The sequence below is a fragment of the Aphanomyces astaci genome, assembly GCF_000520075.1.
Source record: "Aphanomyces astaci strain APO3 unplaced genomic scaffold supercont1.49, whole genome shotgun sequence".
NCBI lineage: Eukaryota > Oomycota > Saprolegniomycetes > Saprolegniales > Verrucalvaceae > Aphanomyces > Aphanomyces astaci.
The window spans coordinates 355,488-378,052 of NW_009798312.1; the positions used below are offsets into that span (position 1 = coordinate 355,488).

The following is a 22,565-nucleotide window of genomic DNA, read 5'->3' on the forward strand; positions in this document are numbered from 1 at the left end:
TGGGTTCTACTGGAATGGAATGCATTGTAGTATCATCGAGTAAAAGGCAACTAAAACAGTAGAAACGACTAGTATGTTTGTCTTATGTTGGCCAAACAAACTAGTAGGTTGAGGTCGTCGCGAGGTTGATCTGAATGGGGGTGGACGAGATTTTGATGTTGCGGGTGCCTTTGGCAGAGGTCGGAGGATGTAACGACATGCCAGAGTACGCGCCATGAAGGGGCAACGGCACAGTCGTTGCTGTCGGAGGTTGAAGCTGCGATGGCTAATGCAAAGTGAGGGGGATATGCAACAATATAGAGGGAGACGGACGTGGTGATTGGGATACAACCGAATGTTCTCGGCTGTGAGTTGATGCTCCACGGGCGGAAGGCGGACGCCGTATTCGCTCGGAATGGGTGGCAAAGGCAACGCGTTGCGCTTCTCCGCGAGTTCCATCATCAACTGGCAACAAAAGGTTGAGATATAATGAGTTCCAGAGGGTGAACACATATACCTCGCGGGATGGAATTTGGGCGTATGTGTGTTTGAGTCGCGACGCGGCCGCGAGACGAATGTCGTCGGCATCGATGGCAGGCTTATTGGCGAACGTCGAGTACTCCTGCGCATCCACGAGGATTTCAGACGTATACCCTGGAGAACGATGAGATTACAAGCAGGAAGCATAGTAGATGGCGTACGATGCACAAACTCGAGCAATTGCGGGATCACGCGAGGCTCGTACTTGTCCACTCCCATTGACCCCAAGATCCACTTGAGCACGGCGACATCTTCAGGCTCCTGTGTGTCCTTGGCCATGGCGTGCATGTCATACACTTCCTCATCGGTCGTCGCTGATCCTGAAGCAGCAGCTGTCGACGCCGCATTATTCGACGTCTTCTGCTTCTTCGGCGTCTTCTCCCTAGGCACCTCCTTCGGGTCGCTCATGGTGTTTTGATTATCCGGATCGGGCCAACTACCGTTTTTCGGATAAGAATTATCCGTAATTTGAAGTGCAGATCAAAACCAGGAAATTTATCGACTAACTTTTTGTAACGTTATACAGTTCATAGTGAATGGCATACAGTAGTTAAGCTGTTACGTACTGTAATCCGCAGCTGACTGGCAACCACCTTATGCTGGTTTACAATGGCACTTGGATTCACGTCGGATTCATATCGTAGGTTTTCTCATCAAAGAGATTCGCTTTTCGGAATCTCGAAATGACGGACCATCTTGACGTTGTTCACCAGCCAAGGGTAAACCCACAGTCGAACGCCAGGTAATCCCTGCACAGCTTCGGCATCGACAACAACGCGACTAACATGGATTGTGTCTGCATCCGAAGTGACTCGATGGCGTCCAGAGAATGTAGCGCGACCGGTCCCATCGAATGCACGCACATTAATGTCAAACCAAATGTCATAGTGCCCTTGAAAAGTGAATCTGCATCAGTTCTGGGGCGAATGGTCAATTGAATCTTCATCTGTTTCGAAAAAGGTGCCGATGATAACACGGGGTTCGTCGTTGATTGGACACTTCCCGAATGGTCGACGGGGCATTCTGAAATGAGGTGTATTTTCAATTAGGAAATAGCTACGAACAATGGCTTGACGCCTCCACGACCACATCATTGCTCCATAGCTCAAGTCACACCCCCGCAAGTCCTTCGGATGCCAGTCGTGCAAGGAATTCCATCCCGGTTGACGTCAGTTTGTAGGTATAAGTGATTTTGTTTCTGTGAAATACCAGCAGCTGTAGGGTGTTGGTGGCGGAGTTCGATGGGAGCTAGTGGAAGCGAAGTGGTGTTGAAGGGTCATGGTGTCATCGGTCTGTGCACTGACCTTGTGGTTTTCGCCTACATGTATTGAAGCGGATGGAACAGCGATCTTCAGGATGTGAACAACCCCTTATGTTGGATGTAGGGTTCTTTTTTTTTAAGATTCATATCACATTGCCTGGGAATCTCGCGAGAAGTTGCAGTTTTCAAGCTGGATAGTTTTCCACCCAATCAGAAGGATGCAAAAACGGGAGATTCGACAGTATCCTTTAAGCTATATGATGGAATCTAATAGAGCCGTTGTGGCTTTGAATGGATGCGTCCAAGCTGGAATATATTTTCTCACTACCACTGAATATTTGTATGGAACATCAAAATATTCTACTCCATTGTATTAATATTATACCCGAACAATTGTTTGCCCAAGATGAAAAAAGAATGCACTGCGTATTTCACCAGAATCAAATTTGCTGACTCGTTCACAGGTCGCGTAATGTTGGCGACTCAGACACAACCGATGCTGCATCATCACGCGTTCATGCATGGGCATGTACAATCACCAGGTCCGATTGACAGCCCCTCTCGGCTCCATGACATCAGCGTCGAAATGAGTCTGTCGATCGCAGCGTCAAAGGGGTTCCCCATCCCCATGCAAATGGAAGCGTGTAAGCGCGGGTGGGTTGCGCCATTTCTGCTCCACCTGCATCAAATGTTGCGACGCGAATCGCCCCAGATCGTTCGATGGACGCCCGACGGCAAGGCGTTCGAGATCATAGACAAGGCTACGATGACCGAGAAGATTCTACCCAAGTACTTTCGCAACAAGAACTTCGCCAGCTTTCAACGCCAACTCAACTACTTTGGCTTCCGGAAGTGGTCCAAGTCCCGCGCCATGCACTCTACGTACAGTCGCGACCACTTTACACGCGACAACTTCGACGAGCTTGTCTTTGTCAAGCGTCAGAGCAAGCGAAAGGGCGGGAACGACTCGAGCGACAAGAGCGACATCGACATGGACGAGAGCGTCACTGACGTCGGGGCTCTGACCTCGTCGCCGACGAAGTCCCCTGTTGTATCGTCGCCTCTGTTGATGTCGTCTCTCCTAAGTCCCGAAGTCGACGCAACCCATAGCCATCCTGCCCAAGCGCTTGTGGACATGCATCAAGGGTTCAGTGCCGCGGCCAGCGAGATGCCAACCCCTTCGATGGCCAACTCCGCGCTATCCATCAATGCGCGATTCAGCCTTCCTGCACTGTCGGAACTGCGTCAAATCTCACCCAATGGCAGAATGCGCCTGCCATCGCTGTATCAGATCGTGCCGTCTATGCAAGGGTCGTGTATGTGGCCGGTGGATGGAGCTCGTGGAGCTACGGAGGAATCCAACTCACCAACGTCTACCCAGAACAGCGCACAGTCTACGACGAAGATCGAGTACAACGTCAAGGAACTGATGGGGTTGAGTGCAGCACGCTTCATCCGTGGCCTCTACGACATGATCTCGTCGGACGAAGGCGACTGCATTCGATGGAGTGACGACGGCGCGTCCTTCGTCGTGACCAACTCGTCCAAACTGGCGTGGAAGTCCCTGCCCAAGTACTTCAAGCACAACAAGTTTCGCAGCTTCCAGCAGCAACTGAACATGTACGGCTTCCACAAGTGGTCCAAGGCCCGCGCGTCGGCGTGCACGTACAGCCATCCGTTGTTTCGCCGCGGATGCTTCACCGACTTGTGCCGCATCGCGCGCAAGACCAGTCTGGCGTAGGCCATTGCCTGCCCTGTCTACGTTGTCGTCTAGCTATTTATGCCCCCCCACCTTCGTAAGAAGTGTGTATAACTTATTCATCCATACATGAACCTGTGGAGTCGATCGGTGCAGCGCGTGGCAAATGTGAGGCCAGAGGGTTGGGACCGACCACTCAAATGTTATCATTTATCCACACATTTCATTTAATTCAGTCAATAGAAATCATAAGATATTTTCTTGGTTTAGATAATGGATAAATGGTTCTTGCTGTAGAAATGATAGGTGCTTAATTAAGGTCTTCAAATTATGATAGATGAATCTGATTTGCAATCGATCTTATTTGACAGTGAAACGGATACTAATGGAGGGATACTTGAATCATCTATTATTGAATAAAGGATGGTTTAAATAATGATGCTAGGTTGTATTTGGATTTTGTATGCAATAGTGTGAACTGGGTGGGAAAAGCCAGAGGATTATTCGGCTATCATCCGGTTAACATGATCCGAAATGACTGAAATACCCTACGGTGGCATTTTGACCATTATTCTGCAACATTTGAGCATTACGCCGCCCTCGGTGGAGTCGTTGATCGGGCCACCGCCTTCGTAGCGACATGGGGAATGAAGCATCTCTAATGGGGGGGTCCAGCTTGGACATGTCGTCGCGCAACATGAGCAGCAACTCCCTGGCGGACCTTGGCATCGAATCGATGAACGGACGCGAGAGGTACCCAACATCGTCGGACGCCAACGACAAGCTTGAGTCCCTCGACTTGCAAGCAGGACTGGACTGGGAAGGGTTTGTACAGAAGAAAGGGCATCTTGTGCGCAACTGGAAGGTCCGATACTTCACTCTGGAAGGCAATCTTCTGTCGTACTACGAAACGAAGGAAGACGCGCGGAAGCGGCGGTTCTTGAAAGGCCGCGTGCATGTGACCACGGTCGTGCTGGTCGAGGGTCGGAGCCACCACGGGTACGACTTGACGTTCACGACGCAAGAGAGCAAGCCTTTCCATGTGTCGACCACGACGGAACTGGAGCAGATCGCGTGGGTGAAAGCCATGGAGGTACGTACGTCGTCCTCTCCGTCGTGTCCAGGTTCTCATGCGTATGGTAGGCGGGTATTGACTTTTACGCGCTCAACAACTACGGACACTCTGTGTATGGGAGTACATTGCTGTCCAAGGCGAGTCCGTGCAACGCCGAGACCATCTACTCGTTGTATCGGCGGTTGCTTGCGAACGAGTTGACATTGTTTGACGAGTTCATTTCGTACTTCAACAAAGGTACATCTCTTCATCTCTTTTGCTTCGTCGTCACCTCCACGTAGACTTGGTGTTTTCGTCGTATTACCCGCGCAAGTTTCCATTCCACGGCGACTTTTTCGGCCGCGAGGGGCTGCTCGTGTACTTGAGTTGTTTCCGGGAGAACATTGAGCTCGTTGAGTTTACGATCAGCGACGTCCAGGTCGACCGCGACGGCAAGGCGGCCACGATCAAGGGCCATGAGAAGATTCGATCCAAAGCCAACGGCGTCGACATTGTCCAGCCGTGGGTGCACCGCATCCGGTTTGGTCCGTACGGCAAGATTCTGCGCCTCAAGATTGAGATCGACACGAAAATGGCCAAGGGCAACTGGAATAGCCTCAACGTCGTGCCCGTGTACTCGGACGAGACGCTCACGGCCATGCGCTCGACGCGCGCGCTCAGCATCTCCATGCAGGACTTCACCGTGTACAACGTGATCGGCAAGGGGGGCTTTGGCACGGTGGGTGGGTAGACGACGAGGACGAGGCTTCTTTGTGTCTTGGTGGTTCTTGGCATCTATCGCTCTTAACCTTTTACCCGAAATTTGGTAGACTTTTGTGCTGAATCTTTGCCAAATCCATCGATCCATTCTTTGTACTGACTTTTGTATGTAAAACTCGAGCAGTGTCACATGAAATGAAGCTAATTCCGTGTTGACTGGTTCGAAGAGACGATGATTTGATTGGCTACTTGATATTCGTGGGTTTTGATTGGTCGTATATCGAATTGGTTCTTCTGCTCGATCGATTGAGACCACCCAAACACTCGAATTTCGAATATATCGACTTGACAATATTATTGTGCTTTCCAGTGAAACTTCGTGTTGTGGTTTCTCGTTGGAATTTAAATCGATTTGATTGGCTACCTCAGAGGACCTAAAAAAATTATTAACCAATCAAAACCTTTTCAATGAAATTCAACCAATCAGATCGATTGTGGATCGGTTTGGTCGGCGCAAAGATTCGATTGCACCCCGTCCCCAAATTTGTATATCAAATCGACAATACAGTTTCCTACTTTTTTATGGAATTGTTTGTATTCAAATATATTTATTATTATTATTTATGATCAAACATGCATTCTCCAAAAGCGATGTTGGAGGAATGGACGCCTATGTGTTTATTTATTTTTATTTCTATTTTTTATTTAAAATTCATATTCTACTGTATCCCATGGACGAAATCGAATGTGAATTCTTGTTGTCGGCACTTTGTGTGTTCTTGTCGTGGGGTTGGAATTCATATCGGTTGACAGTTGTGTTAGGTGGTGAGCGCCGTGAAAAAGAGCGATGGCCAGATCTACGCGCTCAAGATTCTCGAAAAAGGCAAAATGACCAAGTACGACATTGAGTCGTCGTTCACGGAGATGCGCGTGGCGCAGAACATCCACCACCCGTTCATCGCGGGCCTGCGAATCGCGTTCCAGTCGACAACCAAGCTGTTCCTGGGCATGCACTACTACAACGGCGGCGACCTGTTCCACCACATGAGCAAGGGCGCGACGTCCCGGATTTCTCCGCCGCGCGCCAAATTTTACACGGCCGAGTTGGTGCTCGGTATCCACCATTTGCACAAACACGATATTTTGTACCGGTGGGTTATATATATATATGTATAAATGTGTATATTTATTTGTTGGCTGTGGGACGTCTATATATATTATGTTTGATTTTATTTGGATATATATCTCTTGATTGGACATGATTGGAGTTTGATATATAATTTTTTGATGTAGGGACATCAAGCCGGAAAACGTCATGATTGACGCGGACGGACACATTGCACTGGTGGATTTTGGATTGGCCAAGTTGCACGTGAGCGAGTTTAAAGGTGCGAAAACGATGGCCGGGTCTCCGCAGTACACGGCGCCAGAGCTGCTGCTGCCCAAGGCCAAGCGAAGCTACGGCAAGGCGGCAGACTGGTGGAGTTTGGGCATCTTGCTGTACGAAATGAGCATTGGCAAGTCGCCGTTTTTCGACTCGAACATTGAAAAGATGTACCACAAGATCCAAAACGACCCGCTCGCGTTCCCAGCCAACCCAGAGACGTCGCCAGAGTTGCAAGACTTGTTGCTTGGGGTACAAACAAACTCGATCATATCGTGGATGGTATTGACAATGGCGCGTACACGTAGCTGCTGCGCAAGGATCCTCACCAACGGTACGGCACAAACTCGATCTCGGACATTCTGGACCACCCGTTCTTTGCCGGCATGGACTGGGACCTGCTGCTGCAAAAGAAGATTGACGCGCCGTGGAAACCCCACTTGACGTCGACGCTGGACGTCAAGTACGTGGACACGGAGTTCACCGACCTGGACGTGAGCGACGAGGTGCTCAGTCCCACGGACAAAGCGTCCAAGGGCGGATTGCTGTTTGAAAAGATTGAAAAGATGTTTGTGCCTCGGAATGCGAAAAAGGCGGCGGGGCCGGTGCAGGACCCGACGTTCAAGGACTTCACCTACTACTGCCAGGACCCGAATTCGCTCGTGGATGCCACATCACTAGTCGACGAGCTGCACAAACCAAACGCGATGGACGCTGGTGGCGATTGTGACGGCACGGCCAACGGCACCCCCCTCAGCTCGTTCATCGCGAACGAGTCGACGTCGGACAGCCGCCTCGGCCGGTCCCCCGACATCTTTCCCGTCGATCCGCGCTTGAACCCGCCGTATAATTCGAAAATGCCCCTCGAAGTCGAAGAGCGCAAGAAGACACCGCCGCCGCCTCCCCTCTACGTCCCCCCTCCCCGGAACCCCCTACCCCCCAAGCCCGCGGTCCGGACGCCGTCCCCCAACGCGTCGACCGACTCGACGACGGAAGAAAAGGACGACGCGGTCCGGCGCAACGCCGCCACGGCACCCGTGTTCTTTCGCAATTCGTTTCGCCATTCGTTCCGCGCGCCATCCGACTAGTCGTACAGTATATATAAAACACAGCACAATATATACACACCGTTTATTACAATGCAGTGTTAAAACTCGTCAAAGTCGTCGAAACTGTCGGCCGACGTTAACGGTCGCAACGGGGTCGAGTCGCCAAACGTCAGCGCGTGGAGCCCGCGGACCAACATGGCGAACCCGCCGCTCGAATACATGCGAAAGAGCACCCACAGCCCCACGAGCGCAAAGATGTGGCGCATGGACCGACTGGTCGTCTTGTCCGAGGCGGCGGCGGTATCCTCGTCGCCGGGGCGAGGCATGTCGCGCAGCTTGGTGGCCAGCACATTCCGCACCATTTCCTACGACCCATATACAAGATGGAGGCGGTCTGTCCATATCTTGTAGTGATGCGCTGTACAGTACATTCAACATGTCCTTGTCCGTGATCGAATGAAAGTCGATGCCTTCGGACTGGAGCAGTTGCGAGATTTCTTGGTTGGTCATTGTCTTCAAGATCTCGTCCGCTTCACCGAGTGCTTCTTGAAACTTGGTCGCCCCTACAACCCATGTACAACGAACATGTGGATATCAACTATAATCGGTGCCACATTTCGACTAAACTGATGGCGGGGGGCTTCTGTACCCGATGGCGGCGGCGTCGCAGATTGTTTCGGGGTCGTGCCATTCGCCAAGTGCTCGTCTTGGAGATCGGCGAGCATTTGCTGCACTCGTTTATCGGTCAAGTCAATCCTGCGCATTATCATTGTCAAATCCTACAGTACCGCAATGATAAGAGATGATCGTACCCGTTCTTCTTGCCGTCTTCAATCATTTCGGGGGTCGGGTGCATAAAGTCGACGCGGGGCGGGGTCGCCCTTGTGGCCGCCTTGGCCTGGTCGATTTTCTGCCTCAACTCGCTTGCTTCCTGCAGTTTCCCGCTTTGTTCGTACATGTGGGCGATGGCTTCTGCATCTTCGACCTGAACATGATCAAGACCAGCAAAAATATATCCTCCTGCTCCTGCGATTTATATATATATATATATATGTCGACCTCCTTTTGAAGTCGCTTTTCATTCGCCCGCGCCTTGTCTGGAGCAGTTACCTCGACGACGTTGGTGTCGTCGACGACTGTGCCGCGGTTAAACATGCCACTGAACGTGCGTTTGTCGAGTTTGCGCTGTTGGGCGTGTTCGAGTCGAAGCCGCCGGTACAAGTTTCTAAGCAACGCCAAGAGCGTCACCCTAGACAACAGTGTATCGATCGTGCCTGCATTCCACATTGTCGGGGTCGTGGTGGCAAGCCGTTTCCAGGTCGACGAGCGCTTTTTCAAATTCCACGGCGCCACACGACAGCGGCGTGATCAACGCTTGTGCTCGCCTAGCTCAAAGTAAGTCGGCAACGAAAAATTCATCCGCAGCAAACGCGTACCGATAGTACGCCTTGGCGTTGGTCGGGTCAATCGCCAACACGTCGCCACAGGCGGAAATGGCCAACGCAAACTCTTTCAATTTGAGTTTGCATACTACCAAGAACGATATGTTGAACGAGTTTACGATAACGTTAGGGCACAAGTACGTACCGCTTATGTTGAGGTACAAAGTCACTTTCAGAGTGTCCAGCTGGCTCTGGTCGTGGACGTTGTCGGGTTTGTAGTCGACGACGTAGATGTCGTCGTCCCGAATGCCCTTCTTCTTCCAGTCGGGGTCTGTGTTTTCGCAGTACTTGAACAGCGCCAACGCCTTTTCGTACTGCGCCACGGCCTCTTCAAACTCGCCTTTGGCAAAGTGAACATTGCCTTGGACCTTGATCTCCGTCGCCAGGCGCAGTCGCTCGTCGAACGGTTTCTCTCGACCACTCACGATCGGGTCTTGCATGAACATCGAGTGCTGAAAGTACTGCGGCCACGAGTCCCACACGGGTCGCAGTGTCGCCTGTTGGGCTCCTTTCAGCTTGACAGCTTCAGCCATCAAGTTGCCGAACGGAGTGCCCTGCGCCATCATTTGAACCGCTAGTAGAATGGACAACTACTTGCTTGGAAATTCGAAGATCCGGTTTTCGGCCAAAGGTCACACCCGAGGATTCAACTCCTTGAATAGTGTGTGACCTCCAGATAAGTACGTTAGTTACTGTGATTTCACCAAATATAGTGTGTGATTGAAGGTTTTACTTCGTATTATTGTTAACAATTTTCGGTTAACGTTATTACTATTAATAGTAGAAATTGCAAAGCACGTTTATGGATTAGAGGATAAATTAATACACGGACACGCGCTCGAGCCGACATCGCGGCAGACTCGCAGGTCGGTCGTGAACGTCGACTTGGGTTGATTTTTACAGTTGAAACGGGCGCTGTCCATCGTTGATTCTTTGGGGTGAGTTGCCCCCTGTTAGTTGCGGTACTTGCGTTGGGGCGTGGGGCTACAAGGACGAATTCCATCGCATCAGTCGTCATCGAACGTCAACCCTGCGTACACATACGTACCATGCAAGATAGTCCAAGCGCAGTTCGGTCCGCTCCTCTTGCACGTGCAGGCCACCAAATTGGGCATCGAGATGATCCACGGCGACTACATCACATACGTGTGTGTGAGAGTTGGTTTGGCAAACAAATGCAAGACAGACATCCAACCTGGTTTGAGAGGTTTCACGGGGCGAAATTCGGCGCATTGAGACCGCAACTTCTTGCGCATGGTCTCTTGGTCCACGTCGGGGCATTCCGTGCCTCGAACGTGCACTGGGATCTGAGGCCTGTCGCTGTCCAGGTTGTACACAACTTCTTCGCGGCACAGGGGACACGTCACGTGATTCCACAGCCATTTGTCCACGCACAGGGCGCTATGTGTTTATAAGACCACGAGTAAAACACGACGAATACACACGAGTGTCACGTACTGGAAGAAGTGATGGCACGGCGTTAACGTGACGATGTGCGAGCCAATTTCGTACGGCACTTGGCAAATCTACCATTTAAAAATACTTAAGATACATTCGTAAAGACAAGCAAATAAACTGGTCAATACAGATTAAAAAATGCACTGGTTTTGCTTGTTTATATATATAAATATATATTTCAGTCGTACGGTGCAATGTTTTTCGGTTTCGTTCACTGTGCCGTACGCAATGGGCAAGTTGTACCGAATTTCCTTGGACAATCCCCTATGAAACGGAGGTCAGATGTGGTGGATGGACATTTGGAAATGCTAACTTTTCTTCGAAATAGCTATCGCTCTCGGGGGAACTCGTCACCGTCATGCTGTCATGGCCATGGGTCGAGTCTTGACACATTTTGTTCAGGCATCCGTCCACGCGGCACTTGTCGTCCCAGACAAACGATGGCTCGAGCTTGTACAGTTGATTTAACTCGTCGTCACTGCGAAACCAGAGGAGATCTTAGCCCACAAGTCGAAAGGTAAACAACATACCTCGAGCTGCAGCTTAGCACGCCGCCGCCATCATCGTACAGAGGCATGCCGCGGCATGACTCCAGTTCCTTCGGTGACGTAAACGAACTGGAAATGGCCGATTGCGGCACCGTGCTTGTGTTGATCACTTTCTTGGCTTTGAACTGCTCCATGTTGCGCTTGTTGATGCAATCGGACAGCAGTGCTCGCGCCAGTCCTTCCACCGCATCTTTTCTGCGGGGTACGGTCGTTGCGCGGACAACCGCCGACGGGGCATCTCTTGAAACTTCCATGACGCGCACCGTCGTAAATGCGTCTTCGTCCCCACCAGCAAGTCCATTGGCCCAACTCGTGGGTTCGACGCTACCTGGAGCTTCGATGGAGGTGAAATGCTTCCCCTCGTGGCGTGAGGCCAACGTTTTCTTGTTGCGTGACTTCAACGCATGGATGTCATTTTGGGTGGTGTGGAAGGAGGCAAGACCGCCGCGGGGGGGGCGTGTGTGCCAATTTAACCCTGAACTAACAGGTAATGGAGCAGGAGACGCTGCGGACAAATTGGATTTTCTTGACGACAACCCAGACCGCACATTGGATGGGACGCGGGAAACCGCCGCCGGTGGATGCTTTGGTCGGGTTCGGGGTTTGGAGTTTGGGATGTCGATGTTTCGACTACGGCTTTGCAGTCCCCCTCGAAGTGTGGAGGACGACGATCCGGCCGCTTGTCCCGTCGAGTAGGTTGCACTGCTGCCTGTACTGCTTGACCCTCCTCCTCCAGTCCACTTGGCCACGGGGACGAGCAGCGAAGGTTGAGTAAGGTTCGAAGTGTCGAGGTGGTATATGGAGGGAATACTGTGCTTCTGATATCCACTCATTCAAGGCGCATCTAGCGGGCGCGGCTTCCTACGTTCGTCACTTGGGATAACAATAATGGAGCAATAGAAATTCCAACTGTTGGCTCATCCGGATAACTCGATTGACGTTACTTCAATTAAAATCCCTTCGAAATCCGCGATTCCGATCTTAACACAGCCCATTATTCTGGCGTCGGTTTTATAAAAATACTCTGGACACAGTACATTATCCGGACCCCATTTCCAGGGTCAAAACGTCTGCAATGCATCAACAGTAATAATAGTAAGTTAACGTTACTTTAGCGCTGCAGACAAAGTTAGGATTCCATCGTACCAATCGTATATGTACGTATAGTACGTACACAGTACTCATTTGAAACGGAAGCGCCGTAACTCGAGGCTTGTTCCACCTTGTGGGATGACTCACATGTCAGAGCTTCCACTTCCACTGGACGCTTCTGTGTGCAACAGTCAATGGTCAGGAGATCCCTCTCCTCGTGGGGAATATGGAAGCTACAATTAATTAATAATTACGTCACCCATTCAAAACCAAGTTGTGGGGCAATTGACTCTGTAACTTTGACATTTTATTTGCACTAACGTTATTAACCAAAATGCCATTTTCAAAATAGTGGTAAAAGGTCCATTTTGTAATATGGCGTTTTGAACCTCCTCAGGGAGTAAACCCCACTTGGAATTACTACATACCCTAGTACTATTGGATTTGGGTTAAAACTCTCCAAGCAAGACATGTTTCAATTTTGATAAGATTTGTTGAATTCCGATCCAAAAATGTCATTTAGGGCCAGAATATTGTAAAAGGATGTATGGTGCACGCCATCTATAAACTACCAACTTTTCACAAAAATGTCTGACTTCTATTTCATATTCATTACTCAAAATTTCAGCAAATTGAGACGTCGAATCGACAGATCTCAATGTAATGAAGAAATTCTACGTCTCAGATTCAAATTTGGTGTTGAATTGGTCCAGAAATAGATATTTAACCTAGCGGTATTTTTCATGGGCGCTTGGATATTTGGCCATAGGGGTGGCCGCTGAGATGTATCTTGATTTTTGTATGTGACTATTATCCGTATATAATATCCGGAGGCAGTTGGGACCTTTAACCTCCCACTGCAGTGATAAAACGCATGAAATCGGTATTTAACGTATTTTGTTTTTCGGTTTAACTACATTAATTGTACGTTAAATAATAAAACCTCCACTCCTCGATTTGGCCAGTTGGAAGTTTTTTGATGACGTGCCCCATACTGTAATACTATTACCCAGCAGGACCTGAATTTGGCCCCAAAATGGCGTTTTGGGCCAGAATATTGTTATATTTCAGGTTGCCAGTCGGGCCTTTACAATATAATGCACAATATTACTATTTACTACGTAGTACGTAGTAAATAGTAATATTGTGCATTTCACCCAATCAGAAATGCTGTCACACTAATTTATGTCATACACTAGTTAGGTGTTGATTGGACCCTATACTATTTCGGAGCAAATGATAAAACCTTAATCAAGGTTCAATACCCTATCGTGGCCACCAATCAAAATATGTTCAACATGCTCGTCTGCACTCGACAACTTCAATTCGAGCCCGATGCTGCGCCTGTTCTCGCGGTCGTTGCCGCTGCGGCAGACGTCCTTCCTTCACAAATCCATGTATTCTACGAAGAATACGCATGTGAGCGACATGCCCGTGACGTCCCTTCCGATCTCGAAATCAACGTTGCGCGCGCTGACTGAAGTCATGGGGTATGAGCTGCTGACCAAAGTCCAAGCGACGACGCTTCCTGTGATCTTGGAAGGCAAAGATGTTCTCGCCAAGTCCAAGACAGGCACGGGCAAGACCATGGCGTTCCTCATCCCGACCATCGAGACCCTTGCACACTCCCATCTGCACAAGAAGGATAAGAACAACATTTCCGCGCTCATTCTGTCGCCGTCGCGCGAGCTCGCGACGCAGATCGAAGTGGAGGCCAAGAAACTGTCGACATTTCATCCGATTCACATTGCTTGCGTGGTGGGGGGCGTGCCCATGAACAAGGACTTGCGGCGGTTGAGCCATCCCGACGGCATCGACCTCTTGGTCGCGACCCCCGGCCGCCTCCAGGACCATTTGAACAACGACCATGGCGACTTGGTTAAACGACTGGCAGGCATTCGCATCCTCGTGCTCGACGAAGCGGATCGATTGCTCGACATGGGGTTCCGTCGAGACATTGAAAAGTTGCTGCAGTATCTACCCGTGGCAAGGCGCCAAACGCTATTGTTTTCGGCCACGTTGCCGTCGTCGTTGGAGCAGATTCAGCGGCTGGCCCTCAAGACAAACCATGTGTTTATCGACACGGTGGGGGAGGACGAGGACCAGACGAACGTGCACGTCAAGCAGAGCGTGGTCACGTGTCCGTTCGGCGATCACATTGCCGCGCTGGACAAGCTTCTGGACGCGCACATTCAAAGCGCACCCGACGGGTACAAGATCATCGTGTTTTTTCCCACGGCCCGCGCCGCGGGGTTCATGGCGCAGCTGTTCCTGCATGCAGGGTACCCCGTCCTTGAAATGCATTCGCGCAAGTCGCAGCCGCATCGCACGAAAACGGCGGCGAACTTCCGCGCCAAGGACAACCAGATCTTGTTCTCGTCCGACGTGTCGGCCAGAGGCGTCGACTACCCCGGCGTCACCCTCGTGATCCAAGTGGGGCTCACGGAGAAGGAACAGTACATCCACCGTCTCGGACGCACCGGTCGCGCCGGCAAAGCTGGCGAAGGCGTGTTGCTGCTGTCGCCGTTTGAGACACCGTTTTTGAACGAGTTGAACGACCTTCCTCTGGCCAAGATGGCCCTTGCAAATGGAAAGCCGCCGCGAGTGGAAGAGTCCATGCGACGCGTGCAGTCCAACGCCGAGCTGCGCAAGGCCGCTGAGCAAGCGTACCAAGCGTGGTTGGGGTACTACAACTCGAACCTGAGACGGCTCAAGATGACCAAGGATCAGCTTGTGGACACGGCTGAGGAGTACAGTCGCATTGTGGGACTGGATGAAGTGCCCGCGTTGCAGAAGAGCACCATTTCCAAGATGGGATTGCAAGGTACAGGCCTCCGGGTCGATACGCGAAGCGGGGGCAGCGGACGTGGCCGTGCCAGCAATGGTGGACGTGGTGGCGCAAGTGGCGGTGGACGTGGACGTGCCAGTAGCAGTGGACGTGGAGGTGCCAGTAGCGGTGGCCGTGGTGGCGGCATTAGTGGCGGACGTGGAGGTGGACATTCGCCGCCACGACCAAGATGGTAGTTGTCCCTTGAGCAACGAAATAGTATCCCAGTAACACAACAATAAGCTTGTTGTACTTAAGTATCTTCCGTTCATTGCTTAGGGATATTCAAGTATTAGGGTTATTATTCGTGGAGGTTGCAGGGTGGAATTTAATTAGGGCAAGTGAAACCTGTTTTTGGTGTCGAATTTTAAAGCTTATTCAGGGTAATTCACTCGTTGGGACTAGGTGAAGTAAACAAGGGTTTTGTATGAGAATGGAGTATTAAATAGGGCTTTTTATGTAATAGGGAAGTTATGGATGGTGGGGCTACAACAGCTTCAACGCGGCTGCCAATGATCCCATTTCAACAAATCGACGCCATCACCGATGAGTCAACCCGGAGCATCCACTGGCGACGCTACCAAGTCCAAGCGCAACCGCAACCACTGGCGCAACAAGCGAAAGGAGAACAAGCTCGAAGGTGGTAATGGACAAGTCCACCAGGAAGTAGATTCAGCTGCCATCGGGCGGCTCTCGGTTACCGACGCACGTCCGTCGATCCCACATAAGATCCGTCGCACGGACAGCCAAGAGGGAGTCAAAGCTGTTCCCCCACCAGCCCCCCTTCAGCGCATCTCCGAGACCACGTCCGTGATGCACTTGAGTTCAGTACCCGTGTCGACGTTGGACATCTCGGACTCGTCCATGCGCGCGCTGACTCAAGTGATGAACTACGAATACCTGACCAAGGTGCAAGCCGCCACGTTGCCTGTGATTCTCGAAGGCAAGGACGTGCTGGCCAAGTCTAAGACGGGGACCGGCAAGACCATGGCGTTCCTGTTGCCGACGATCGAAGCGCTGCTTCGCGAAACGTCCACCCCCAAGACGAAGCGTGTGGTCTCTGCGCTCATTCTGTCCCCCACGCGCGAACTGGCGTCTCAAATCGACGTGGAAGCCAAGAAGCTGTCGACGTTCCATCCGTTCCGCGTGGCCTGCTTTGTCGGGGGCACGTCCATGAGCCAAGACCTGCGCCGCCTTCGCCACGCCGACGGCATCGACATCTTGGTGGCGACTCCCGGTCGGTTGCAAGACCACTTGACCAACAACAACGAGGACTTGGTCGCGCGCGTCGCCAACATCAAAGTGTTGGTGCTGGACGAAGCGGATCGGCTCTTGGACATGGGGTTCCGCCGCGACATCGAGAAACTGCTCGCGTTTTTGCCCACGAATCGCCAAACGCTGCTGTTTTCCGCGACGTTGCCCGACTCGTTGGAGCAGATCAAGCGGCTGGCGCTCAAGCCCGGCCACGTGTACATTGACACGGTGGGTGAGGAGGACCAGACCAACCTGCACGTCGACCAGAGCGTGGTCACGTGTCCGTTCGAGGACCACATCACCGTCCTGGACAAGCTCATGCACGCGCACATCCAAGGCTCCCCCAGTGGCTACAAGATCATTGCGTTCTTCCCCACGGCCCGCGCCGCCGGGTTCATGGCGCAACTGTTCTTGGCGGCCAAGTACCCGATCCTGGAGATGCATTCGCGCAAGTCGCAGGCGCATCGCACCAAGGCGGCCGACGTGTTCCGCACCCAAGACAATCAGATTTTGTTCTCGTCCGACGTGTCGGCCCGCGGCGTCGACTACCCCGGCGTTACCCTCGTGATCCAAGTCGGGCTCACGGACAAGGAGCAGTACATCCACCGTCTTGGACGCACCGGTCGCGCCGGCCGTGACGGCGAGGGCGTGCTGCTGCTGTCGCCGTTTGAGACGCCGTTTCTGAACGAGTTGAAGGACGTGCCGCTCACCGTGCAGACCCCCCCGGGGGGCGCCCCCCCCCGCATCGCGCCCATTCTCGCCCAAGTGCAGACCAAGCCGGACCTCCGACAAGCTGCCGAGCAGGCGTACCAGGCGTGGCTTGGTTTTTACAACTCAAACGTGCGTCGGCTGCGGATGGACAAGAACCAACTGGTCGCCATGGCCGCCGAGTACAGCCGCATCATCGGGCTAGCAGAAGTGCCGGCGCTGTTGAAGCGAACGATCGGCAAGATGGGGCTGCAAGGCATGGGCTTGAAGATCCAAACCGATACGGAGGCTTTCAACAAACCACGAGGAGGCAGCGCCGCTCCCGGCGGAGGTCGCGGAGGTCGCGGTGGTAGTGCCGGAGGTCGAGGCGGTGAAGGTGGTCGTGGCGGAGGTCGTGGCGGGGGTCGTGGGCCCCGGCGATAAGCGCTGCGTGGTGATTTGGATCAACGAGAGGTTGGTTCCATATTCGACTTTGATTATTCGCCCCCTAAGATATTGTACTACATCTACTCTACCGCTAACTCTTAATTCACGAAACGGATTTCTGTTGGTGGATGTTGTTGTACATCGACCAACCTACCGTACTCGTAGAATCATTGCGCAATAGGGACCTGTACTGTAACAATATAACTGCATTTACAGTACCATCCACGACCCTTTCTATTTTAGTAAAAGTATTAATTTGTTCTTACGGTTTTTATTTTAATGAAGCATTCTTTTACACTTAAGTTTTGTATCTGATTTGACCATTTTAAATCATTATGTAACCGTTACAACTCAAGGTTACAATATATAATGTTATGCGAGTTTTTTCATGCGACATTTGAAAGGTATTTCGACCTTTACTCGAAAAGTCAAGGGAATCAAGGTATTTTAATGCCAGGATCGAATTCACGGAGGATGCCTACTGAATTTCATATATTTTTTCTTAGAATCTCAAATACAAGCACAAAAAGGGTCGTGGATGCTCTCGACCACTGTTAACTGGATAATGCCACGACAGCCATCGCCATGGAGGGTAATAGCGTCAAGACAATAGAATGAACTGGTGACGCATTGGATGTCGGCACGGGCGTCGATCGCGAAGGCACGGACGTCGCGGGGGCGTCGGCATTGGGGGACGAACTGATCGAGGGGGGCGACGATCCCGACGAGGTCGATGCAGGGATGACACCGGGGGAGGACGGCGCGGCGGTGGTGGGCGCTTTCGTGGCGGCATCCTTGGCTTGCTGGGTACAATACACGTTGGCCCCAAACAGTAGTCGAATTTGATTGTTGAGGAGGTCCATGCCTTCCTCTTGGATGAACGCGGCGGCGGTCGCATTCAGTCCAGATTCCACGGTCTTGGTCACGTCAAACAACGTCGTGGGTTTACCGTTCACGGGGAACTGCAGCTCCACCGACGGATGGATGGCGATGTTGGTGAACGTAAAGTTGCGAAGAAACGGGTACGATTCACTGCACGCGACGTTGGCGGCGATCGCGACGGTCTTGGGGCCGCCGCAACATGCCGTGGTGCCGTCCGAGAACTTTGTGCATTTTCCGGCGAGACACGCATCGATGCGCAAGCTCAGCGGTAGGGATTCAAAGCCCAACACCACATTCAACGTCATGGCTCCAGTGGCGGCGTCCGCGACGTACTCGAGATTGCCCACCGTCATGCTGTTGATGCCGGTGATCCACCGCGCCTTGATGTCGTACAACGCGGACGTTTGAGCGAGGAGATATCCCGTGTCCAAGCACGGTGTGGGTGGGTTCGAGTCGGAACAGTTGCCCACCGTCGCGGGCAGTGTCTTCTTGGCAAAGTCGGCGAGGAGCGGCTTGTACGCTTCCAAGACGGTGCCCATGACCACGGGCAGGACAGGGACGTCGAGGACAATCGCATCATTCGGAGTGCATGAGACAAGAGATATGGTGGCCATCAATGCCGCGGTGGCAACCGCGAACGACAAGGATAGCCGCATGTATGTAGGACAGTGAGTGATGCCTCCCTCTACTGTACTTTTTCAATCTCGTCGTTGAATAAATTCAGTGCATGTCCTGGGGTTCAATATTGTACAGCCAATCCAATTATTCATGGGTGATTAGCTGAATCCAATGTCCCTTAAATCGTCCCATGTCTCTTAAATTGGAACTTTCTTGTCATGATGGTTAATTGAGTTTGGATTATCATTTTTAAGACATTCCTCCGCGAGGGCCGACACTAGAACCACATGTTATGGAACCGCTTCGCCAATTGTAACGCGCCTGCTGTACCGAAGATTACACACCGCCCCTGGTGTGTAATCTTCGGTTTTTACTTCGCTCAACGCTTCATACCTCGTGCTTCGACCGATCTTCTTCGAAGTTCGGTCCTCGTCTTCGTACGCAGCCCTTGTTATCCGGATTCCCCAGGGGAGGGACGGATAAATCCTTGCGGAAATAATCCGGGGAAGCCGGGGATCGAACCCACGACCTTTGAGTTAAGAAACCGATTTTCTTGTCATGATGGGTAACGTAACGTTAATGAAATGTCGTGTTGACAGTGAAATCACGTTACATCAAAAGTTTACGGTTAATTTCAGCTTATTTTCACAGTATTTCGAATACGTCAAACGCATGAATTGGTGCTACTAATACGTCCTTGAAATTTGAGTAGAAATATCTCTTTAAATGAATGTTCTCCTTGATCCCATGTGTTTTATATAAATCAATTGACCAAGTCGCTCTATAAATACATAACCTGTTGGGCTAGCATATGTACCTGGCAGGATATTATACATTAACCACAAAATATATATGCATGGATTAATACTACTATCAAGCTTAAAATATGTACGTTAAATTATCGCCTACTTTTGAGGTGTTTCTGCTTAGAAAATGGGATATTAGTATATGATACATACTGTGAAAATAGGTGTTTCAGTGCTTGTTGGAAAGACCTGTGTTTCCTGTTCAATTATCAGTTTTCAGAAGTCGAAACCCATTCCAATATGTCTCTTAAATTGGAACTCTACGTTACAGCAAACAGAAGCAAAACACGCGGTATTTACAGTTAGTTTACTGTTCCATGTATTAATAAGCCAAGTACTGTACTCTGGAACTTCGTTATCAACGCGGAGTTAACATTCATACAACAAGGCACATAAGGTCAGGACGATGACCGTTCCCGCCACATCGAGAAGGGATGCTGAACTGGGTGTGGGAGGTCGACTGGCGCGGGGCACGGGTGTCGCCGCAGGCTCTTGCGACGCAGGTGGGTTCGCGTCCAGCCATTTCTTCTGTGCTTCGGCAGTGCAGAAGACACGATCGCCATAGAGGTTCTTGAGTTGTTCATTGACAAGAGTCGCGCCTTGGGACGCCAGGATCGTCGAGCCTTGCTTTTTGAGCTCGCTCTCGACGGTGGTAGTTGCGTCAAACACTTTGGTGGACTTGCCAGACACATTGAGCATGATGTCGAGCGACGGAAGGATCTTGGCTTGGGTGATGGTCAAGTTGCGCAGGTACGGATACACTTCGCTGCACGTGGTGGTCACAGTCACGGCGACAGTCTTGGATGTGCCGCAGCAGGTGGAAGTGTCGTCTGCGATCTTGTTGCATCCGACGCCAGGCAAACATGCTTCGATCTTGAGACTCAACGGCAGGCTCTTGAAGCTGACGGCGCCGTCGATTGTGATTGTGCCGTTGGCGTCAGAAGTGAGGGTTAGTTTGTCCACGCTGAGCGTGTTCAGGCCAGAAATCCATCGGGCTTCAATGGTGTACAAACTGGATGTCGTATTGAAGAGGTTGCCGATGTTCGTGCAAGGCAGTGGAGCGTTTGCCGCCGAACAGTTCCCAACGGTTGCAGGAAGCGCCGTCGCAGAAAAGGTGGCAATGATCGGCTTGTACGTGTCTACCAGCGCGCTCAACGTTTGAGGCAGGACAGGGGGTTGGTTGGCTACTTGGGCGTTCACAAAGGCCGCGGCTCCCACGGCGGTCATGACGATAACCTTCATGTTGGACATAAAAAATTGCAACCGAGAAAAATGAGATTGATGTAGAGGTTCGAATATTATGAAAAACATACACATGGTTTAAAATACCGATGTTCGAGATCAATACAAATTATAGGTAATACTTCCGAGAATGAAAAATATTACAACCACAGGTATAAAATAAATACCTGTTGCGTCTCACATGCGATACATTTCAGCGTTGGACATTTTCATTTTCACTTTGGTGCCGTCGCTACGTCCTCCATGATGCGAGTCCTTGCTTCTATCGCACTTACCGCAGCGTTCATCCATGCCCAGGGCGGCATCGGCCTCGGTCCCCCGGTTCTACCTGATGTGCTATCTACGCTTCTAGAAGCGTACAAACCGCTCTTGACGGACTACGCCATGTCGGACCTCCCAGCGACCATTGGCAACTGCAACGAAGCGAACCCACCGCTTCCGTGCACTGAAACGGGCAATTTGTACGATACGCAGTCAACCTTCTACCAAGTTCGTGCCCGATGGGTGTCAGGGCTCAATACCATGCGCTTGACCGACTTGAAGATGACGTTCGACGACGCTGGTGCGATGACTTTGGCTCTTCAAGCCAACTTTGCTCAGTTACCAGTGAGTTTGCTGGTCAAGGGGTGCGGCGGGTTCCTTGGATGCGCCATGGTGCTGGACAACGCCAAGTCGTGCTGCGGCTCGGACAAGGCCGTCGCCATGGTCGCCACCGCCAAGTGCAGCGAAACATATCCGTTTATCACGGGGTTCGCACTGACCGAGGCAAAGATCACACCTGCGATCAACGTGGAGATTGACATCTTCGGGAAACCTTTCAAGGTGGCGGACGCCACCCCGTCGATCGAGACTGGACTCAAGGATGCCGCGGGCAAGTTCTTGGCCACCAAAGGCTTGGACCTGTTCAACAACCAAGTCAAGCAGTTGTTTGGCGACAAGATCTATTGCTCGCAGCGCTCCAAAGATGCCCAGACGACCACGGTGGCCCCCACGACCACCAAAGTCCCGACGACGACCGTTGCTACTACGACCAAGGCGCCCGCAACCACCGTCACCACGCCGCCAACAGTTACAGATGCGTCTTCCGCCGGCAACACCACCTCCCCTGGCCCCTCGCCGACTTCCACGGCTTTGAAGCCCGTCCCCACGTCCGCAGTGTCAATCGCTCTTCTAGCATCAACAGCATTAGCAGTTGCAGTGGTCGTCGCTAATGGCGTGTAGGCGTCATCATATCACGAAAACCATCATTTTAATGCACATTGATTTTGACCTTCTTCGAGCTTCGTATTGAAGCTGAATTGATGTTGCCATTTCAACGACGAATGTTTCAATAACGTAAAAGTCCAATTTAAGAACACTTTTTCTGAGACGCTGCTGTGGAAGCTGTGGAAGGCATGTAACTCGACTCGTAGGTATCGGATTATAATTCAAGATTATGTTACATGATGCCAAAATCCAGGCCTATGTGAGAGTTATGAATGCGATATAATTCCTGTTATAATTCATTAGCATTCACTTTGTCCAGAAACAGCTTAAAACAAGCGGTCCAATTTAAGGTGCACCATTTTAAGCTTAT

The 22,565-nt window shown here is 51.3% G+C and overlaps 10 protein-coding genes across 14 annotated transcripts; 6 read left to right on the forward strand and 4 right to left on the reverse strand.

The window, feature by feature from the left end:
• Positions 1-3: 3 nt before the first annotated feature.
• Positions 4-927, reverse strand: H257_13565 (the record flags this gene model as incomplete). 2 transcript variants are annotated; one of them, XM_009841124.1, is made up of 4 exons in its annotated part: positions 4-265; positions 313-444; positions 497-633; positions 681-927. In XM_009841124.1, 4 exons carry the CDS (start codon positions 925-927, stop codon positions 101-103), a joined length of 681 nt encoding a protein of 226 aa, XP_009839426.1. In that variant the 3' UTR covers positions 4-100. The 2 variants fall into 2 exon arrangements, with proteins under 2 accessions (XP_009839426.1, XP_009839425.1); XM_009841123.1 differs by having other exon boundaries at positions 4-444.
• Positions 928-2,214: 1,287 nt separating this feature from the next.
• On the forward strand, positions 2,215-3,735 carry H257_13566 (hypothetical protein). The gene has a single exon (XM_009841125.1). The coding sequence runs from the start codon at positions 2,253-2,255 to the stop codon at positions 3,519-3,521; it is 1,269 nt and encodes a 422-aa protein (XP_009839427.1). The 5' UTR covers positions 2,215-2,252; the 3' UTR covers positions 3,522-3,735.
• Positions 3,736-4,047: 312 nt separating this feature from the next.
• Positions 4,048-7,767, forward strand: H257_13567. Of its 2 annotated transcripts, XM_009841126.1 has the most exons (6): positions 4,048-4,572; positions 4,623-4,791; positions 4,836-5,272; positions 6,076-6,404; positions 6,547-6,889; positions 6,946-7,767. In XM_009841126.1, exons 1-6 carry the CDS (start codon positions 4,120-4,122, stop codon positions 7,723-7,725), a joined length of 2,511 nt encoding a protein of 836 aa, XP_009839428.1. In that variant the 5' UTR covers positions 4,048-4,119; the 3' UTR covers positions 7,726-7,767. The 2 variants fall into 2 exon arrangements, with proteins under 2 accessions (XP_009839428.1, XP_009839429.1); XM_009841127.1 differs by having other exon boundaries at positions 6,547-7,767.
• On the reverse strand, positions 7,752-9,740 carry H257_13568. 2 transcript variants are annotated; one of them, XM_009841129.1, is made up of 8 exons: positions 9,274-9,740; positions 9,123-9,216; positions 8,961-9,071; positions 8,746-8,911; positions 8,499-8,671; positions 8,336-8,442; positions 8,116-8,249; positions 7,752-8,051 (listed from the first exon to the last, which is right to left on the reverse strand). In XM_009841129.1, exons 1-8 carry the CDS (start codon positions 9,692-9,694, stop codon positions 7,785-7,787), a joined length of 1,473 nt encoding a protein of 490 aa, XP_009839431.1. In that variant the 5' UTR covers positions 9,695-9,740; the 3' UTR covers positions 7,752-7,784. The 2 variants fall into 2 exon arrangements, with proteins under 2 accessions (XP_009839431.1, XP_009839430.1); XM_009841128.1 differs by having other exon boundaries at positions 7,752-8,249.
• A 143-nt stretch (positions 9,741-9,883) lies between these two features.
• H257_13569 lies at positions 9,884-12,022 on the reverse strand. 2 transcript variants are annotated; one of them, XM_009841130.1, is made up of 7 exons: positions 11,117-12,022; positions 10,900-11,064; positions 10,775-10,850; positions 10,587-10,654; positions 10,324-10,529; positions 10,177-10,261; positions 9,884-10,112 (listed from the first exon to the last, which is right to left on the reverse strand). In XM_009841130.1, exons 1-7 carry the CDS (start codon positions 11,965-11,967, stop codon positions 10,082-10,084), a joined length of 1,482 nt encoding a protein of 493 aa, XP_009839432.1. In that variant the 5' UTR covers positions 11,968-12,022; the 3' UTR covers positions 9,884-10,081. The 2 variants fall into 2 exon arrangements, with proteins under 2 accessions (XP_009839432.1, XP_009839433.1); XM_009841131.1 differs by having other exon boundaries at positions 10,177-10,529.
• Positions 12,023-13,415: 1,393 nt separating this feature from the next.
• On the forward strand, positions 13,416-15,284 carry H257_13570 (hypothetical protein; the record flags this gene model as incomplete). The annotated part of the gene is made up of 2 exons (XM_009841132.1): positions 13,416-15,050; positions 15,079-15,284. Exons 1-2 carry the CDS (start codon positions 13,562-13,564, stop codon positions 15,282-15,284), a joined length of 1,695 nt encoding a protein of 564 aa, XP_009839434.1. The 5' UTR covers positions 13,416-13,561.
• A 265-nt stretch (positions 15,285-15,549) lies between these two features.
• On the forward strand, positions 15,550-17,655 carry H257_13571 (hypothetical protein). The gene has a single exon (XM_009841133.1). It carries the CDS (start codon positions 15,600-15,602, stop codon positions 17,436-17,438), a length of 1,839 nt encoding a protein of 612 aa, XP_009839435.1. The 5' UTR covers positions 15,550-15,599; the 3' UTR covers positions 17,439-17,655.
• Positions 17,656-17,667: 12 nt separating this feature from the next.
• On the reverse strand, positions 17,668-19,060 carry H257_13572 (hypothetical protein). Its single transcript, XM_009841134.1, has one exon. It carries the CDS (start codon positions 18,977-18,979, stop codon positions 17,996-17,998), a length of 984 nt encoding a protein of 327 aa, XP_009839436.1. The 5' UTR covers positions 18,980-19,060; the 3' UTR covers positions 17,668-17,995.
• Positions 19,061-20,061: 1,001 nt separating this feature from the next.
• On the forward strand, positions 20,062-21,007 carry H257_13573 (hypothetical protein). Its single transcript, XM_009841135.1, has one exon. It carries the CDS (start codon positions 20,445-20,447, stop codon positions 20,907-20,909), a length of 465 nt encoding a protein of 154 aa, XP_009839437.1. The 5' UTR covers positions 20,062-20,444; the 3' UTR covers positions 20,910-21,007.
• A 189-nt stretch (positions 21,008-21,196) lies between these two features.
• H257_13574 (hypothetical protein) lies at positions 21,197-22,263 on the forward strand. Its single transcript, XM_009841136.1, has one exon. It carries the CDS (start codon positions 21,233-21,235, stop codon positions 22,208-22,210), a length of 978 nt encoding a protein of 325 aa, XP_009839438.1. The 5' UTR covers positions 21,197-21,232; the 3' UTR covers positions 22,211-22,263.
• The last annotated feature ends 302 nt before the right edge of the window (positions 22,264-22,565 follow it).

Bases quoted from the DNA above. Each gene is read 5' to 3' on its own strand.
- H257_13566 (XM_009841125.1), top strand. From the start codon at position 2,253: ATGTTGGCGACTCAGACACAACCGATGCTGCATCATCACGCGTTCATG.
- H257_13567 (XM_009841126.1), top strand. From the start codon at position 4,120: ATGGGGAATGAAGCATCTCTAATGGGGGGGTCCAGCTTGGACATGTCG. The intron at 5,273-6,075 runs GTGGGTGGGTAG...CAGTTGTGTTAG, and splicing joins GCAAGGGGGGCTTTGGCACG to GTGGTGAGCGCCGTGAAAAA. The intron at 6,405-6,546 runs GTGGGTTATATA...TTTTTGATGTAG, and splicing joins AAACACGATATTTTGTACCG to GGACATCAAGCCGGAAAACG.
- H257_13568 (XM_009841128.1), bottom strand. From the start codon at position 9,694: ATGATGGCGCAGGGCACTCCGTTCGGCAACTTGATGGCTGAAGCTGTC. The intron at 8,443-8,498 runs GTACGATCATCT...GATAATGCGCAG, and splicing joins GAAGACGGCAAGAAGAACGG to GATTGACTTGACCGATAAAC. The intron at 8,250-8,335 runs GTACAGAAGCCC...CATGGGTTGTAG, and splicing joins TGCGACGCCGCCGCCATCGG to GGGCGACCAAGTTTCAAGAA.
- H257_13569 (XM_009841130.1), bottom strand. From the start codon at position 11,967: ATGAGTGGATATCAGAAGCACAGTATTCCCTCCATATACCACCTCGAC. The intron at 11,065-11,116 runs GTATGTTGTTTA...CTGGTTTCGCAG, and splicing joins GTGCTAAGCTGCAGCTCGAG to TGACGACGAGTTAAATCAAC. The intron at 10,262-10,323 runs GTTGGATGTCTG...TATGTGATGTAG, and splicing joins CGTGAAACCTCTCAAACCAG to TCGCCGTGGATCATCTCGAT.
- H257_13571 (XM_009841133.1), top strand. From the start codon at position 15,600: ATGAGTCAACCCGGAGCATCCACTGGCGACGCTACCAAGTCCAAGCGC.
- H257_13572 (XM_009841134.1), bottom strand. From the start codon at position 18,979: ATGCGGCTATCCTTGTCGTTCGCGGTTGCCACCGCGGCATTGATGGCC.
- H257_13573 (XM_009841135.1), top strand. From the start codon at position 20,445: ATGATGTCGAGCGACGGAAGGATCTTGGCTTGGGTGATGGTCAAGTTG.
- H257_13574 (XM_009841136.1), top strand. From the start codon at position 21,233: ATGATGCGAGTCCTTGCTTCTATCGCACTTACCGCAGCGTTCATCCAT.